Source organism: Pseudopipra pipra, chromosome 9, assembly GCF_036250125.1.
Source record: "Pseudopipra pipra isolate bDixPip1 chromosome 9, bDixPip1.hap1, whole genome shotgun sequence".
NCBI classification, from domain to species: Eukaryota; Metazoa; Chordata; class Aves; order Passeriformes; family Pipridae; genus Pseudopipra; species Pseudopipra pipra.
In genome coordinates, this window is record NC_087557.1 from 1,833,553 (window position 1) to 1,851,292 (window position 17,740).

At 45.2% G+C, this 17,740-nt stretch overlaps 1 protein-coding gene across 9 annotated transcripts in view; it reads right to left on the minus strand.

Moving 5' to 3' along the window:
* Positions 1-17,740, minus strand: part of HMCN1 (hemicentin 1) — a 161,749-nt gene that overhangs the window by 87,192 nt on the left and 56,817 nt on the right. For all 9 annotated transcript variants that reach the window (XR_010432568.1, XR_010432567.1, XM_064664038.1 and 6 more), the window contains exons 14-29: positions 17,046-17,159; positions 16,235-16,393; positions 15,301-15,495; positions 14,432-14,530; positions 13,461-13,588; positions 11,623-11,767; positions 10,266-10,378; positions 9,118-9,277; positions 8,281-8,446; positions 6,252-6,379; positions 4,855-5,127; positions 3,257-3,352; positions 2,684-2,878; positions 1,521-1,651; positions 722-869; positions 435-561 (exon numbers count right to left, since the gene is read on the minus strand). Coding sequence is in view for 7 of the 9 variants with exons in the window: in XM_064664038.1 (XP_064520108.1) it covers positions 435-561; positions 722-869; positions 1,521-1,651; positions 2,684-2,878; positions 3,257-3,352; positions 4,855-5,127; positions 6,252-6,379; positions 8,281-8,446; positions 9,118-9,277; positions 10,266-10,378; positions 11,623-11,767; positions 13,461-13,588; positions 14,432-14,530; positions 15,301-15,495; positions 16,235-16,393; positions 17,046-17,159 (2,377 nt within the window). In the remaining 2 variants the exon portion in view is untranslated. The remainder of the gene's footprint in view (positions 1-434; positions 562-721; positions 870-1,520; positions 1,652-2,683; positions 2,879-3,256; positions 3,353-4,854; positions 5,128-6,251; positions 6,380-8,280; positions 8,447-9,117; positions 9,278-10,265; positions 10,379-11,622; positions 11,768-13,460; positions 13,589-14,431; positions 14,531-15,300; positions 15,496-16,234; positions 16,394-17,045; positions 17,160-17,740) is intronic.

Here is a 17,740-nt window from a genome sequence, read left to right on the forward strand (position 1 = left end):
CTCCTGGTGTGCTTTCCTGGAGGATGAGGAATGGAAGCATGTATATATTCATATATAACCTTTAATGTAGATGTGCAGAGGTGCACAAGGCACTAGCTAGAAAAATGTCAAACACGTCAGCTAAACTGCATTTTAACTAATGATATGTTTAAAATAATCCAGAAATGGCTGAGATTATAATCAAATGCTTCAAGCGTTGTCTGGCTTAAAATATCCTAAGTGTGTTCTGCAAGTGCCAGTCAGGGGAGAGTTCACAAAGATGAGCAGAAGGTTAACTTTTAATTAAAGGACTCACCAGCTCACACCACCCCAAGTTCTATCTGAGGACAACACTAAGTAGTCAAACCAGAGTGTGCAGGTACAGTGCACTTCCTCCCCGTGTTCCAGGGCAGGAACAACCCAGGCACAAACCTCAAAGGTTGTAACACACTCACTTGCCATCTTTGAACCAGTGGATGTCAGGAACAGGGAAGCCTTTGGCTCTGCATTCCAGGCTGATTTCCTGGTTGAGGATGACTGCAACTTCCCCAGGGGTATCAGTACCTATTATGCTCGGGGGAACTTCAGAAAGACAAACATTAAGGAAGAACAGTGAGTGGAAGAATCTATTTATAATGAGTTGAAATTTACTGCCTGCTTAAATATCAACTGTTTTTCCAATCACCAACTTACAAAAAAACCCCAAACAAAACAAAAACCAACCCCCAAACCATGAACTGACCTAGTATATCTAGGTTAAACAGCTTCTCAGAACTTCCTGCCACATTTATGGCTTTGCAGGAATATTGTCCAGCGTCCTCAGTAGCAGCTTTCAGGAGCTTCAGTATCTTCCCATTGTGCAAAATCTGGACAGCACTGCTTTCCACAACCTTAAAAGAACCCAAGACATCAGCCTTATGTGATCCAAGTTACATCAGCCAAACAGCACAGCTGGATTTTTATAAGAAAATGGTAGTTTTAAGTTTAGGGATAATCTGTTTCCCCTCTCAGTTACAGCACTAATCCCCTGCACTGCTGCAATCTGTTCAATATGGTTTGGAGCTCACAGCAGGCAAGGGGGGAACCAAAGAAACCCTCCATCCATCAGCAAGGGGCAGTCACAAAGTGCATAAAGGGCTCTCTCCTCATCTGAAACTGTGACTTATCAGCTACAACTGGGAGCAGAGGACTCAAGGATAAATCCTGAGGAATTCAAATAGCCTCCAACAGTTCTTGTTTCTCCACCCATAAAATAAAGAAAATAGCATAGTTGGTCCCCTCTGGAAGGACTCTGGCATCTGCAATACTGGAAGATTATTAAGGCTAATTCCTAATGGAATCCTGAAAATAAAGAGCTTACTTTAAACTTATTGAATTCATGGATGAACCATATTTAGCTGTTTTTTTGTGGAGGTGTTCTTAGTGCACTACTAAGCACACAAAGGCAGGTACATGTATTTACTTCAGTGAGTTTTCACACCAAGCACTTCGAAGTCCCCCCAAACTGAGTGAGGCTGCCTAATTTCAGTAATCACACATACCTGGATATCTTCTTTATACCAGGAGATGACTGGGAAGGGGTTACCAGTTACTTCACAGAAGAGACTTACAGGGTGATGAACAACCACAGATGTGTTTGTCACCTTTTCTTGATCTCTAATTTCAGGAGGAACTGCAAGAAAACTCAAAGTCATGATTTCCCACTTTTTCCTTCCTCCTCACTGTCAAGGACCACCGTAATCCAAATTTCTTAGACCCTTTTCATTCCCTCCTCAATGCTTCCTTTTGCCTCTGGGCATATCTTCCTATGTCTTTTCTTATTCTTCTCAAAAAACAGTCTTCTCTTGCCCAGTAACGGACTCCCAGGGAAATTCACTCCAACAGAACAACCAGCAACATTTTTAATCTCAATACTGAATCTTAATGTTATTTAACCTTAAATTTAATCTTAAAATCTCCTGTTACTTGTTCAGCAACACTTGTTTAGCAAAGGAAGCAGATTCCAGAGTTATCCTTCCTCTTCACTGCTCCAGTCATGTTCCAGAACACCTGTCTAATATTTATCTCACTATGGATGCAAACAGAATGGCCTTATGTGGTGGATTAGAAAATCCCAACCCACTGACAAGTCCTGCTGGCACAGGATGGAATTCCTGCTTTTCTCAGGATAAAGATAAGGATATAATAATCCTGCTCACAGGCATCAGCACTATCATGGGAAGTGAACAAGGCTGAAATAAAAGTGCTCTGTACAAATCAATACCTCAATGCCACCCATGGAGGTTTTGTTTTCTAATGAGGATTCTGGAAGAAGAATATCAGGAACAAAAGTTCTCCTATCCTATGTTTAATCATATAAATAACTTTTCTCATATTTAGATCTGAAATGCAGACCTATCCCCCAGTCTTTAATCTCTACAGTACAAAAGTCTTCATTTGTTATTTGCATTGAAGATTTCAAGTATAAATAGTCTGAGATGCACCTGGCTCCTGGAGCAAAACAAAGATGGTTTGTTCCTAAAGTCATGGAGAACAGAAACAACAGAAAAAAAACAGAGAGAACATCTGAATAATAGAAATGCAAGTAGTTGGATCAGCTTTTATCATTTAACGGCACATGGGCAGACCTGGGCATGCAATTCCCAACAGTAACATCAAAGAGATTCCTCCAAAGCAGTTCCCAAGGCTTGTGTTTGTTCTGTACCGTTCACTTTGAGGCTGTATTTCCTCTCAGTGCTCCCAGCCTCGTTGGTGGCCACACACACGTAGTCCCCGCTGTGCGAGGGGGTGACAGCAGCGATGACCAGCAGTGTCCCGTCCTCCAGCACCGCAATGCCTGGCTCTCTGCCCGTCAGCTCCCTCCCGTTGTGGAGCCACCTGATGGCAGGCTTTGGAACACCTAAGGAGGCAAAGGGGAAACTGCCACAAACGCTTCGCTCGGCTCAGAACAAGAGAGGTTCACACAATTCCTGCTGCTTGCTGGAAGTCTTACTGCAAGGACAACACGTGTCCTTCCAAGAGGAAGCCCCAGCTGCTACAGGATGATTTTTAACATGAAAAATCTTAGTCCCAAACATTATAAAATCCTTTTGGCTTGCAATGACTTTCCACAAAACTTCCACACACGGTGGTTATTTAAGTTACCATTAGCTTGAGTTTTTCCAAATAAAGTATATATGGAAAATACTGTGTGGATTGGACATTTTTACAGGAACTTAGTAATTTTCAAAGGTCAACAGCAAAAGATACTTCTGGAAGTGGGAGCAGTGGCACACACCTCTAGCAGGGCACGGGAATGCCACGCGCTGGTTTGCCACTCTCTCTTGGAAGGGACTGTTGTATGGAGGGTCCAGGTCCTCGATACTGGGAGACTCTGAAAGAAAATCAGACCCCAAAAACTTCTTGATCTCTGCTCTCAAATGTAAAAATACAGTTTGGCAATACACAACACTCAGTCTCTCCCATCCACACGAGGTCAGACTCCAATAACCCCCTTTACACTGACTGGAATGTGTATCATACAAGCAGTCTTATTTCAACAGGAATATTTAGGAAGCAAGCGATACAAAGAGGCTTTCAAATGTGACTGCAAATGGTTCTCTTGAAAACCTGCTATATTTATTTTGAAGGCAGTGTTTCTGAATAATCTGAAAAATACTACTGAAACTGCTTTTCCCCAAACATTGGTGCTACTGCCATCCTTTGTTCTCGAGTCTCATTTCGAACTCGTGTGCAGGCTGACAATACACAGAGAATATTATTTATAATTACATAAAGTTACTGAGAGTTCTCTGTTGTCCGTAAAAAGTGTTTCTCAGCACCTCTAATCCAAAGGGATCAGAACACTGCCTTTAGACTATTGCAAAGAAGAAGTAGTTCCTGCTCAGCTGAAGTCAGTCATGCTCCACTGATGTCTGTGACCCCGTGACAGGTGAGGAGTTACACTATGGATTTAAACTGGCACACTGACCACTGTTACCCCATCACCATTGCAACACCATCTTGTTATTTAAATACATAGAGAGAGAGAGTTTCTTTTTTCTCATTTCTGCAAACTCTCCAAAGACTATTTGCTTATTCTAATTTTCCTTAGTTAACATCAGGACATAACATCAAAAACAGATGTGGATGTTACTTCACGTGACAGTCGGCAGGAAGAGCACTGCCCTCCCAGACACCAAGCAGAGAGCACTGGCACGAGATCCCTGCTGGCCAGGCAGGAGCAGAGTACCTGGCCAGGCAGGAGCAGAGTACCTGGCCAGGCAGGAGCAGAGTACCTGGCCAGGCAGGAGCACAGTACCCGGTCAGGCAGGGGCACAGTACCTGGCCAGGCAGGAGCACAGTACTTGGCCAGGCAGGGGCACAGTACCTGGCCAGGCAGGGGCAAAGTACCTGGCCAGGCAGGAGCACAGTACCTGGGCAAGCAGGAGCACAGTACCTGGCCAGGCAGGAGCACAGTACCTGGGTAAGCAGGAGCACAGTACCTGGCCAGGCAGGAGCACAGTACCTGGGCAAGCAGGAGCACAGTACCTGGCCAGGCAGGGGCAAAGTACCTGGCCAGGCAGGAGCACAGTACCTGGGCAAGCAGGAGCACAGTACCTGGCCAGGCAGGAGCACAGTACCTGGCCAGGCAGGAGCACAGTACCTGGCCAGGCAGGAGCACAGTACCTGGCCAGGCAGGAGCACAGTACCTGGGCAGGCAGGGGCACAGTACCCGGTCAGGCAGGAGCACAGCACCTGGGCAGGCAGGGGCACAGCACCTGACCAGGCAGGAGCAGAGTACCTGGCCAGGCAGGGGCACAGCACCTGGGCAGGCAGGGACACAGTACCTGGCCAGGCAGGGGCACAGTACCTGGCCAGGCAGGGGCACAGTACCTTGCACGTGCAGGGTGAGTTCGGCCGTGTCGCTGCCGGCGGCGTTGCTGGCCACACACGTGTAGGTGCCGGCGTCGGGGGCCTGGGCACTGCTGATGGCCAGGGCACCGTCCAGCCCCAGCCTGAACTGCCCCCCGCCCACGGGCACGGCAGCCCTGCCCCTGAGCCAGGTGACCGCCGGGGCAGGGACCCCCTGGGCACTGCAGGGGAGCTCCACACGGTGCCCGGCCTGCACCTTCAGGACTCGAGGGCCACGCTGGATCCTGGGAGGGACTGAGGGACACAAAGGCAGTCACAGAAACGGGGAGAAAAACAACGTACGAGATCATTCTTAAGGCAGAGAGAGCTGGGGGGGTTCACTTGGAGAAGGAAAGGCTCTGGGGAGACCTGAGAGCCCCTTCTAGTGCCTAAAGGGGCTCCAGGAGAGCTGAGAGGGACTTTGGATAATGAGACGGAGTGACAGCCCGGCTTGCCAGTGCCAGAGGGCAGGGTTAGATGGGATATTGGGAAGGAATTCCTGCTGTCAGGGTGGGGAGGCCCTGGCACAGGGTGCCCAGAGAAGCTGTAGCTGCCCCTGGATCCCTGCAAGTGTCCAAGGCCAGGTTGGACGGGGCTTGGAGCAACCTGGGCTAGTGGAAGGTGTCCCTGCCCGTGGCAGGGGGTGGGACTGGGTGACCTTTAACAGTCCCTTCCAACCCAAACCATTCTATGATCCCATGAAATTCTTTTCCACTTTTATTATTTTAGAAAATGTCCTTCTTTGTTCACCAAACCCCAGTTTCCTCAGGAGACTACAGAAGCAGACCTGCATGTTCTCTGCACAGAACAGGATGCAAGATATCCTGGTGCTTGACTTATTTGGAGAAGTCACATTTCAAATTCCACTGCATGACTCCCATGAGCACTGAAATACTCGGAGCACATTTGAAGAGCTGTAGGTACTGGCTCCTCATAACACAAAACAATTCAAAAGCTTTTATGATAAAGTTAATCACATTTTCCTTTTGACATTTTAATTTCCTTCCCCTAATCCCTGATCTTTGTATTCTTCCAAACACAAGTTCAGACAGGGAGATAAAATATGACTGGAAGTGATTTTCCTGGTCCTAAAGAATAATCTAAATCCACCCTAAGTCTTTTGCCACAATGTTTTTCTTTCTAAGGATCGTTGGCAATAAAAAGACTTAAAAAGAATGTCTGAAACAATAACAAGTGACATTTTTCCAGACGTGTCACTGTGCGAGTGGGTAAGAGAAGGAGGTTGGGGCCCCAGTGTGGGGAGAGCAGGGGAGAGACAAGGGAGTGACATGGGATGATTGAAGGAAAGGGGAAGCTCTGCATGATGCAAAATTCCATGTGGAAACTTGTGGCTGATTAACCTTGGAGTCCCAACTCACCATGTACACTGAGCCTCACGGACTGAGTCACGTTCCCAGCAATATTTGTGGCGACACAGAGATACATTCCACTGTCTGAAACTTGGGTCTCACTGATCTTCATTGACCCCGAGGGTAGGAAAGTGTGTCTGGAAAAATAAGAAGCAGATAAACCATATAAACATGTATGGAAAGGTGAATGACCTCTACTTACACACTGCTAACGATTGCTGTGAGCCCCAGTAACAGCATTCTGTGCCGTGTCACTCAACTAGGACTTACATTTACTCATTTTTTCTCCTTCCTGAGCCACTACATTCAGAATACACAGCAAACATCTAAAATCTAAGCTCCAAATTACAAAATTTGAATTCTAGCTATTTATAAGACACTATGATGTGATAGAGGCAGAGAAAAGGAGCTCAGAAGTTTTTGCTCAGCCCAGGTCAGTGAGGTCAGAAAGTTAAATAACTTCTCATACTGCTTCATCCTGGCAAAAAATGCTATCAGGTTGACTCAGGATGGAAGAGAGGTTCTGATTCAAAACTGGCACTTCTGATATTTCCTGCAACCCTGGCATTATCAACACCATGCTCCCACCAACTGAGCCAATGTTTCCTGATTCCTTCTCTGCTGCCCATATCTTTCCAAACATTTTGGGGTTTTTTTTCTTAATAACCCCAAAAGACAAATTGCTGGGGCTACTTCTCCCTCTTGATTTTGTCCAGTAATTACATTTGCTTTCTGATAGAAGTGCCTTCCTTTCTGATTTCCCTCTTCCTCTGTTTACTGTACACATTGCTAACACGATATTTGGGTGGTCTCAAACCATTTTGTTTGGATTAATCTTTAACTTTTGCTGCCATCTGTAAACAATTTTATGGAATGGGCTGAGCTGGACTTCAGTTACTCTGGATAACTTGGATCTCACCACAACAGCCATGAGCAAGTAGCCTAATTTATCAATGTCTCCTGAGGTAAAACAAGGACAAGGGACCAGGAATGCAGATCTGTCAGTGCAGGCAAGTGTTCACAGGACAGAGTAGAGAATTCCACATGGATTACTACCCACAACCCAAGTGCCTGTGCACGAGCCTCCTTCACCAGACACGGTGGCCAAGGAGCTGCTGAGGCTGTCCCAGGCTCACTGGAATGGCTCCAACGTGCAGATTTGGCCACAAGGGAAAGGGGCTCATCTGCCTGATTCCTTAATTCAGCTCAGACCCTGGCTGATCATTCCATGGATCACTGGGAGACACCAACAGGCACAGCCGTCACCACGGTGTGCCTGTGCCTGGCCCTACCATTCCCTGTTCTATGGATACAGCTGGAGGGACCTGGAACACCAGGAAGCACCAGCACAGCCCGTGACAGTCGCTGGCACTTCAACGGGGAACATCCAAGGATAATCAGCTGCTTGTCTTGTCTCCCCCCTTGTTCTGGACCACACTAAAACAAGGAGGGAGAACTCCAACCCTGCTCCACACTGCACACAGGACAGTCCCCAGAGCTCCTCGTTCTCTCAGGCTGTCAAGCTCAACACTTCACAAGCATTTAGTTGTGCTTTCACTTGTTCAGGAATATCTGGAGAGGTTTTGGATCTGAAACACGGTGAGCAACGAGCCCTTGTGAGCACACCCAAACATTTATTGTCATCTGTATCCTGCTGACAGCCCAGAACTCATTTGAATCACAGACAATGCTCCCCTGAGCACAAATGTGAAGTGCATAAGGAAAGAAAACCAGTTTTTAAACATCTCTAATCATGGCCAGGTGATGTGGGTCCCTGGGCACCGCCACAGTATGAACAGAACAGGATCTCTTCCATCCTGGCCCCCTGAGATTGCACACAAGCACCCTGGGAACAGGAGCTGTGCAGGGATGTATCCTTGGGAAAGAGGGTTTCAAGAGCCAGCACACGAAGTCATCAGGCAGGACAATGCAACACCTTCTGAGTGATCCTGAGGCAATCAGGAGTCACACCCCTCCCACAACCCTGACAGCTCAGAGGCCATTTCACTTCTCTTTGGTTTCCATCAAACGTTGTTACCTTGGAGAGAAGGGAGATATGAGCTGCATTTCTCTGGCCCAGCTAATGATGGGGGGTGGCAAACTCTTCACTTCACAGGGCAGTGTGACATCTTCCCCTGCAGTCACTGAGACCTCAATGGGTGCATTTCCCTGCTGGTCTCCAGGCCTGGACACTCTGGGTTTCACTATAACATGGAACACATTAAGAAGCTGCAATGAATAAACACATTTGCACAAATGTAACACCATACAATTTGACTTCAGAGCAAACATCTACTTTTTTATCAGGTATAAAACATTACAATCCTATTTTTAATGACTTGTCTGCAGCAGAGATAAATCCCTGCAGTGCTGATGTAGCTCAGGCACAGGCTGATGCCTCCATGTAATTCCACAAATACCAGAAAGACATGAGTATCCACCCAAAAAGCTGGATAGAACAGACACAAGTGCTGAGCTCTGTGTTGCACAGGTAGTTTGAAACTACTCCCTGAACTCTTACACTGCAGCACCAGTAACTACAAGCTATAAGAGCCTCACAAAGCTCACCTACACCTAAATCAAAGTTTTAATAATACTGAGAGATGGCAGGAAGCTTTGGGACTGGTGAGATTAATGGATCTTCATTCTTCTATTAGTGGGAAATCCTGTTCCTACACAGATGCTTCTTATCCACTTCCATAAAAGACAAAATTATGTCCAAGTAACTAGAGCCAGGTTTAAACCCCACGTGCACTGCGGGTGTGTCACTCCCAACCCACCTGAGGGGGTTTTACCACCCAAAGGGGTGCCCAGGGTGCTTTACCACAGCAGGGGGGCCCAGAGGACACCGGGGCTGAGTTCAGCTCCCACCTACCATAGACAGTGAGCTGGACCTTGCGCGTGGCGTGGCCGGCGGCGTTGGTGGCACTGCACGTGTACTCCCCGCTGTCCTCCCCCCCGGGGGACACCACGGACAGGCTGCCATCCGAGCCTGCAGAGAACCTCACATTGCTGGGAAGGATCACTTCTCCTTTCTGGGGAAAAATCATTCCACATTAATTCAGAAACTTGGCCCCGAAATTCCATTTATACAAACTAATTCATTTCTACTAACTTGTCACGGCCCTTGAGTGTCACTTTCTAAGTAGTAACAAGAGCAGAAACACAGGGATTCTGGTGCAGAAAACTTGCTACATTTTACAGAACACCATTCTTAAAAGAAAATTAAAAAAAAACAATCGGGATTTCGACTGAGTTAATTTTGACATTGACTTCTGATGTCAAAATGGATCTTTACACATTATATAAACTGTCAGTCAGCAGATTCTTCCTTGTCTGCACTGAATGTTATTAAGTGATAATTAAGAAAAACCACTCCTCCCGTGTTCTCTTCCCTCCCAAACCAACAGTTAACCATGTTCTATTCCTTCTTTAAAATGAAGCTGTTTCACATGGTCCCAATCAGCTACATCTGCACAACTTCTGAGGCCCTACAGTGCCTTCACAGCCATGTCATGTGAGCTGGAACATAGCCCAAATAACTGTTACTACCAGAAATTATTCTGTTCAAATAGGGGGGAAAAAAGAGCCTGACTTTCAGAGAAATTCCCTGAAAGACTGAGGTCCTCCTCAGTGTCAAAGATATGGCTGAAAAGTGACAGGATGCCATGATTAGATACACTTTCCTCAGAGGAAAAAGTCCTCTTAAAGCTCCAAGAGAAAATGAACTCTCAATCTGTGGCAGGCTGCCTAATCTCAAATTATCAGCTCCCAACAGGAACAATTTCTGAAGTGTTAAAAACACCCAGATACAGCCCTTGCAAAGAACAGAACACTGAGCTATGGCAGGAGCACGGCCAAAAGTCCTGCTCGGAGAAACAAAAGCAGTTCTGAACAAACAGTTTTCCAGGTCCCTCACATCTGACACTTTGGGCCATGTTCCTGGCATATAGTTTTTATGACAACTAAATGATGTGTTCAATTCATCTTTCACCATGAACCAGCTCAAAGGTGAGGAATTACCTTGGACCAGGCAATGGATGGCTTGGGAACTCCGCTCGCTTTGCAGGGCAGTGTCACTGGGATTCCTTCAATGGTGCTGAATATCTGCTGTCCGTGCTGAATGACAGGCAGGACTACAAATAAATGCAAATATTGAAGACTTGCACAAGACATTTCAGGCCATGGCACAGCTATTACAAAATTATCCTTATACTACTTCCTACAGGCAACAGGGTTTGGGACTGTTCAGCCTCTTCTCCAACCCTAACAGGGACAATGAGCAGCCACTCTCCATTCCACTCTCCAGCCTTTTGGGACAGGATAAATCCCTGTTCACTACAAAGCATGAAAGCCACAGCCTGATCACTGCATTAGGTATATGCAGTCTTGACTGCAGGTATTTCACTGACTGCAATTACTGCAGTAAGGCTTTGTCACATTATCCTCTGACAACGTTTTAGGCTTCACTTCCCAAAATCAGTAACAAGAGACAAGAATCCCAGCTCCCTTGGCTCAACTGAGCTGCCTTTGAATTAACAACAGAAAAATAAAATCAGATTTAAGGCTACAATACCAAAACCTAGAAATATCTAAACACATACAAAGGTGTTTCTTTTTGTTCCCAAGTTCTGAGATATCCAAAAAACTAATGCTGACATGGAAGACCTTATGAGTACTTGCTTGTATTAAAGATTTACAGCTATTCTTAACATAAAAGGATGTTCCAGAATCTTCAGTGAAGTTTAAAATAAACCTCCCATGATTAATTTAACATGTGAGCAAAATTAACAAGTGAGAAACCATGAAGTGCTTGTGGCCTCACAGACTTAACACATATATCTTCAGCTGAAATGCAGATGGGTTACACCACAGCGCTAACACTTCGTCTTGCTGTCAGTGCAATTTTTGATATGTTTTAATTAAAGAGAAAAAATAAGGGGGAGGAGAATGGGGATGACACCAAAAACAACAAACAAATTTTGAGTCTTGCCAAAACTCGTAATTCATTTTCTTTCATTCTACTTCTCCCAGGAGCTGTGCTTCCTTACACCAGTTCTGAACCACTCAGACAGCACTTTTCATGGGTTCCCACTTGTTAATAAAGATGAAGAGTGCACAGCCTGCCTTTGGAGGTGTTTAAAAATGAGGATGTTTTATGATCACAAAACAGTGTTGTTCAATTTTACTTTAAAAACTATATGGATGGCTCAGCTCTTCCCTGTGCAGGGGAATCTCCCCTCATGTTCCTTTCCAAAGTCCCACTGTTACAGCAGAGGAATGTGAGACATCAGTGCCACTGCCCAGCTCCAGTGCAGCTGCTGGGGGTGAGTGTCACCCCTCCCTCTCCCCCATCCCTCACCCAAGGGCTGTTCCTCACCGTACACGTTGACAGCAGTGGTTCTGTTGCTGGTCCCAGCCACGTTGGAGGCCATGCAGGTGTAATCCCCCCCGTCCTGCAGCCGAACCCTCTCCAGGTGCAGGCTCCCGTCGCTCCGCACGCTCACGTAGGGGTTGGGCACCAGCTGCCAAAAGAGGGATGGAACATTTGACTGGCAAGAATACTTGGGATAATATTTATTTGGGGATGCAGCGTGGCTTCACTTGATTATTTCACATACATAAAAATTCTGCGTTGGTGGAGAATTTTACTAGAGCTTTTCCTACTTTCCATCTTTCAGGGAAACGTAATTTTAATGAAGAATTTTGGCAGCACCTCGTATTTATTGCTGTATTAAGATCTGCAAGAGCAACTCTGCTCTGCCACAGCACATCGAGAGCTGCCACTCCTGCTTTTAATGGGGAACCCCAAATTTAGCTGAATTATTTCACTGCATTTGAGTTGGTTATTCCAGTAATTCAGCTTGGTCACAGATCAGCTCTTGATGAGTGCAATGACATGTTCTTCCACAGGCAGGTCATTTTTCTTTACAGTTACCAAAACCTTCCAAATTCCATATCCATCAAATAGAAGAGATCAGCCCTGCAGCAAACCATTTGGAAGGACAATTGTAAGTTCCACCAAAGAGTAACCCTCTAAGAGTTCTATATCCTACAGGAATACCAGAGATCCCTGAGCTCGGCAGGACAGCCTGGGCTCACAGGAGGGTTGTTAGAAAGCAAAGTTGTTCCAGTCACACTCAGATGAAGAATTCTTCCCTAAACACAACTTGCTCCAACACCTTCCCTGGAGTGCAGCTTTTCCCACCAGCTTACAATGACAGGAAACCAGCTCTGCTACACAGAGGAATTAGCAACTCAACAAGGAGGATCCTGCCAGTGTTCCCCCCCTCCTCGCACTCACACAGCCTGAGGAAAAGCCAGTGGTTCCCAGAGGCACCAAAACTGAGCTGGAAACTCCAGTAAGGGCCACGTAGTGCCAGGTTCTGGCACAATCAATTTAATTCCAGCTGTGGAGAAATGACTTCAGGGAGAAATGAGCAATCAAGATAAAAAGCAGCTCCACAGGGATGTGAAGTCAGTAATTTCACTGTTGAAGAAATGAGGTTTCATGCAGAAAACTAACCCAGGTGGGGTGTCTACATCACCTTTCTGGAATCTCCAAATGGCTTGGGTTGTAATGGACCTTAATGATCATGCAGTTCTGTCTGCAGGAGCAGTGAACTGGCAATGGTATGTTCCCAAGGGGAAAGAAAGCACAGTCATTATTCACACTCTGAGTAGAGCACCACTAGGAAAGGAGTACATGGAACAGGGGTAGTGACATTTACCTCATCCCATCAGAAACAGGAATAGCCATGATGTTAAAACACCTTAAAAACCTACAGAAATTTTCAGGTATGTTTATTTAAATTAAATATGTTTATTTAAATTAAAAAAAAAAAAAAACAAAAAAAAACAGGGAAAATAAAAGCTTTTGCATTGCCACAGTTTAATTTCCAGCATGTCATTCTGGTAGGTATATCCCACTAGCATTCCCATATTCAGAGCCCAAGGCTGAAATTTATGAGCCACAAAGCTGCATAAATGGAAGTAAAACAGAAGTAAAAGGACAATTCACCAATACTTTGGTTCACAGCTATTTTCTAGATCTTCACATCTCCCATTCTCTCATCTGTGCTTCAGGGTCAGAACTCCCCAGCATGGGCAGCAATCACATTAACTTTTGTAAATCAAACCAAGCTGATACTGTGCCTTGAAATGTCAGCTGGAGCTTTTCTGTGCCAATAAATCTCACAAGAAACAAAGTAATCTTACCACCACACTGTTTTTAATCCACCTCCTGTCTGGAATGGGGTTCCCAGCAAGCAGAACACATGGCAAAGTGAGCTGCTGGCCCTCAAGGACATTGGCTGTGGCTGGGCTTGCTCCAATCAGAGGTGTGACTTGAACAAAAGGAAGAATGAGTAGAATTATTAGGAGTTTTTATATTTCTACACACAGTACTAAAATTAGCATTACAATAAAGGCAGGGAAAAAAAGATAAATCAATGTAGGGGTGGGGTAGCACAGGAGAGAAGGGAAGCTGGAGAAACACATGTAGTGTGATCCTTAGCTGAAACTGGATTCAGCCAAGGGTTTCCCTGAGAGCTCGTGTTCCCTGACACCAAGTTGATTTTTCCTTACTGAGGTAAAATATTGAAGAACAAAAGTAGCAGGTTTGGAGAGGACAAAAAAGAAGTGGCCATTTCTTCAGGCATAAAATTATGAAGGATTAGAACAGAGATGACAGCCCAGCTGAAAATCTGGGATGATCTTTAAGGTCCCTTCCGACCCAAACCACTCTGGGATTCTATGATTCTATTGTCATTTATTGTCTTGTTGGATCACAAGGGTTCCTTCACAGTTACACCAACACTGGCACAAGCACATTCATTGCTGCCTTTTTTGGTGTTTTTTAAGGATGAATTAAATGGCAGAAGCCCCATCATTACAATGACTTCTCACTCCTCATTAAATTCCCTTAGGAAGAAGAAACAGAAGACAGGACAAACCCTGTTTAAGGTCTTTGTTACACACACAGGTGGAACTAATTCCAACTAGTGCAGCCAGTCAAAAGACAACACTCTTAACATGCAAAATCCACGGAAATCAATGACAATATTCCATGTAAATGCTTCCTAATTCTATGTGTGTGGATGACATGGAAGTAGAGCACACCGACAGGTCAGCAGGGATGGACATAACCCCCAAACCCCCCCAGCTCCCACTGACACCCCCACTCTCACCCAGTCCTGTCACTGTGACCGTGGCTGGGCGGGACTGGATCCTCCCAAACTGGTTCTCAGCTTCACAGACGTAAATCCCCTCATCACTGACCCACAGATCTAGAGGAGACAGAGAGATCTGACTGCAGCATCTGCAAGGAGTCCATAAATGATATATGGCAGTACATTACATCTCTGCACTACCACAAGAGTGCCCTGACTGGGAATATTGCCCAGTACACACTGCAGTGTTTCTGCATGTGAACAGACACCCACAAAATACTCCCTGTATGTACAGCAGAGAGGAACTGCTTCACCCCACCTGACACTGTCTAGAAAGAAATTCAAAAGCTAATTAAGAAAACAGAATAACATCACTTATTGTAAGGGTGACTGAAATGCTGCCAAATAATCAAAATCACAAAGCCACTTGCAGAGTGTTATCACCCAAATTAGGACTGGTCTAAAATAGCGAGTCTAGAACCAATTCTCTCCAAAAACCCAAACAAACAAAAACAAAACAAAAACAAGAAATCAAACAAAACCACTAAACCCCAAACAAAAAAAAACCACAAAAAACCCTCAGCTCTCAAAAAACACAATTCTCTCAAAAAAATACTGAAAATGAAAAGCCATAACCCCCGGATATTTACACAAAGATGTAATAACTTCCATGAAGAGTGAAGCCAAGACCAAACACAACTGATTTCACAAACTCATGGGAAAATGAACTGCATGTCAACATGAAGTCAGCATCAGAAACACAACCTGGGATAGAAATGCAGTGTTTTCACCAAGTTAACAGTGCTACCAAGCTGTGCAGTAACTCCAGTGCACTGCACATGTCCCGTTCCCCTGGAAGGTTTTGTGTCCAAGCTCAGGGTACCTACTGTGAAAGGCCAGAGCCCCTGTCCTGAGCTGGCTGGTGGAACTGGCAGTGAAGGGCCTGGAGAACAGGGGAGCCCCATCCAGCCTCCTCCAGGAGACCCTGGGCTCGGGATAACCCTGCACGTAGCAGGGCAGGGTCAGGTTGGAGCCCAGATCCGCGGATTCATCGCTGGGCTCCTGCGTGAAAACGGGGGGAGCTGGGGAAAGACACACACACACAAGGTGACCTGGGGTTCAACACAACCCTCACATCTCCTCACACCGCTGGTGACCTCAATTTATGCCCCATTATGCACAATTACTCCGACATTCCCAACTCTAGGAACACCTAGAGTAGCCCTGCATGCTGTTCTTACACTGGGAGCTCGGAAAGGGGATAAACATCTCATAAAAATGAAGACAGAGCCACCCCCATCATACAGCCCTGCATACTCAAGTGTTAGGGTTGTTAAGTTCTCCTCCCCTCATTGCTTCAGAAGATGCATGTCCCTGACAGGAACACTGAACAGCCACAAGCAGATGGAAAGCATTAGGAAAAGAGGAGAGGAAAGGCTGAGTTACGACAACCTCTCACAGTAATTCAAGTTTGTATAATAAATTCTCTATATGGAAATTTTGTTAGGTTGAGGTTTGAACAGTTTCCTCCTCCTCTGCCTCTCTCTTCCTTCCCATAACTTTATGCTTTGCAAAAGAATCAAGGAGTGGGCTGGAACAAAATGATCTTTAAGGTCCCTTCCAACCCAAAGCAGTCTATGATTCTAAGCTGGAGCCCAAATGGGACAAGGAAACAGCTCAGTCAGCACCACCCAAAAGTGTCCCCAGCACACACACAGGTTATAGGTACTTGTGAGGAAGGCTCAGAGAACCAGGGCACCACTCACTGCCCAGTGCAGACACTGGAACTGGAGTGTTCCCAGCAGGTTCCAGTTTACTCACAGCCAACATCCAGAGTGATCTTGCCAGAGGCTCTCCCAGCAGCGTTGGAGGCCACACAGGTGTAGTCACCAGCATCCAGCTCTTGTGTTTCCTGGATCCTCAAGAGACCCCGGGGAGGATCAATAATGAGAAATGCTGATGCCCTCAACTCTAAGTCACCTAAGTCCAGACAGAAAGAGGCAATATAACTGCATATATCAACATCAGAGCTGTATTTATCAGAGTTATTCCAACAAAACAGTGCCCAAGTTTGAGATGGGTCACAGCATGGCTGTGTGAATTCAGCAGATGAGAACTCTGACTCCCACTCAACTGAGTGGAAAAAATCATTCCCACATTAAATACATCCTTTTTTACTGATTGGTTCCACAAGGGAAACACAAACCCAAGTAGCCCTGGGCAGAGATCAGCACTAGGCAGTGTCTCAGGCTGTATTTCTCCCTCTCCAACTGGAGGCCACATGAAAACAGGACATCAGAGGCTACAGAAAAATGTTTTGTGACTTTTGCAGCATATAACTTAAACATTTTCTGACAGAAGAATGAACCTTATGTAAATGGGCAAGAGGCTCAGCTTTTTTTTTTTTTTCTTTAATTACCTATGCTACGAAAAATAATTCACTGTATTTAAATAGGAGCAGGAATTTATGCCCTAGAGGCCAATGCCATTTATTCTAGATTTACAGTGTTTCACAGGTCTGTCATTGGTTGAATACTACAAAAACCTTCTGAGAGAAATGAAGTCACTTCCAGATCATTGTTCTAAATATTGCTGCTAAATAAATAAACCAAACACCAAGCAATAAGCACACCTTTAAACCATTTAACTTGGGGGGCTGGGATTCCAGTTGTTTTACATTCCATAACAGTCGTGTCTCCAAGACCAACCAGAATTTCACTCTGAACTACAGTCAATGTTGGACCCTCTAAAAAGAAACAAGATAAAAAAAATAGTTTTTTCTAAAACATAAACAATGAAAGACTCTTATTTTGTCTTTTTATATAGAAGAATAATTGCATTAAAAGTCATTTAAGGTGACAGATTAACTCGGGGAAACTTGGAAAAGTAAAGTCAGCCCCAGAGCATCTGAATCACACGTAAAATGTGCAGGGAATGAAAGGAAATAATCAGGAAAGTTTCATTATGTAGGAAGTAAAAACATCAAGAGTCACTCTCCTTCTCCAGCCAGATGTTGGTCATCAAACATTTTAATGCTCTGCTATTAATATATTAATACAGTATTTAGATACAGAAACACAATTCCTTTTCCAACGACCTACTCAGGTTTCCAAGCCCATCCCACAGCAAACCCACATTTTTAAGCTTAGAAACAGCATGAGAACAAGAAGCCCCAAATACCACCCAACAGCACCAGTCAGGTTGGAACAGAAACCCAAAGGGACATCTGGGAGCTGCTCAACGTGTTTTCTGACATTTCTAACACCGTGTTTTCTGCCCAGTTCTACTCATTCCAACAGTCCCTGATGATATATTAGTTTGCTTTTT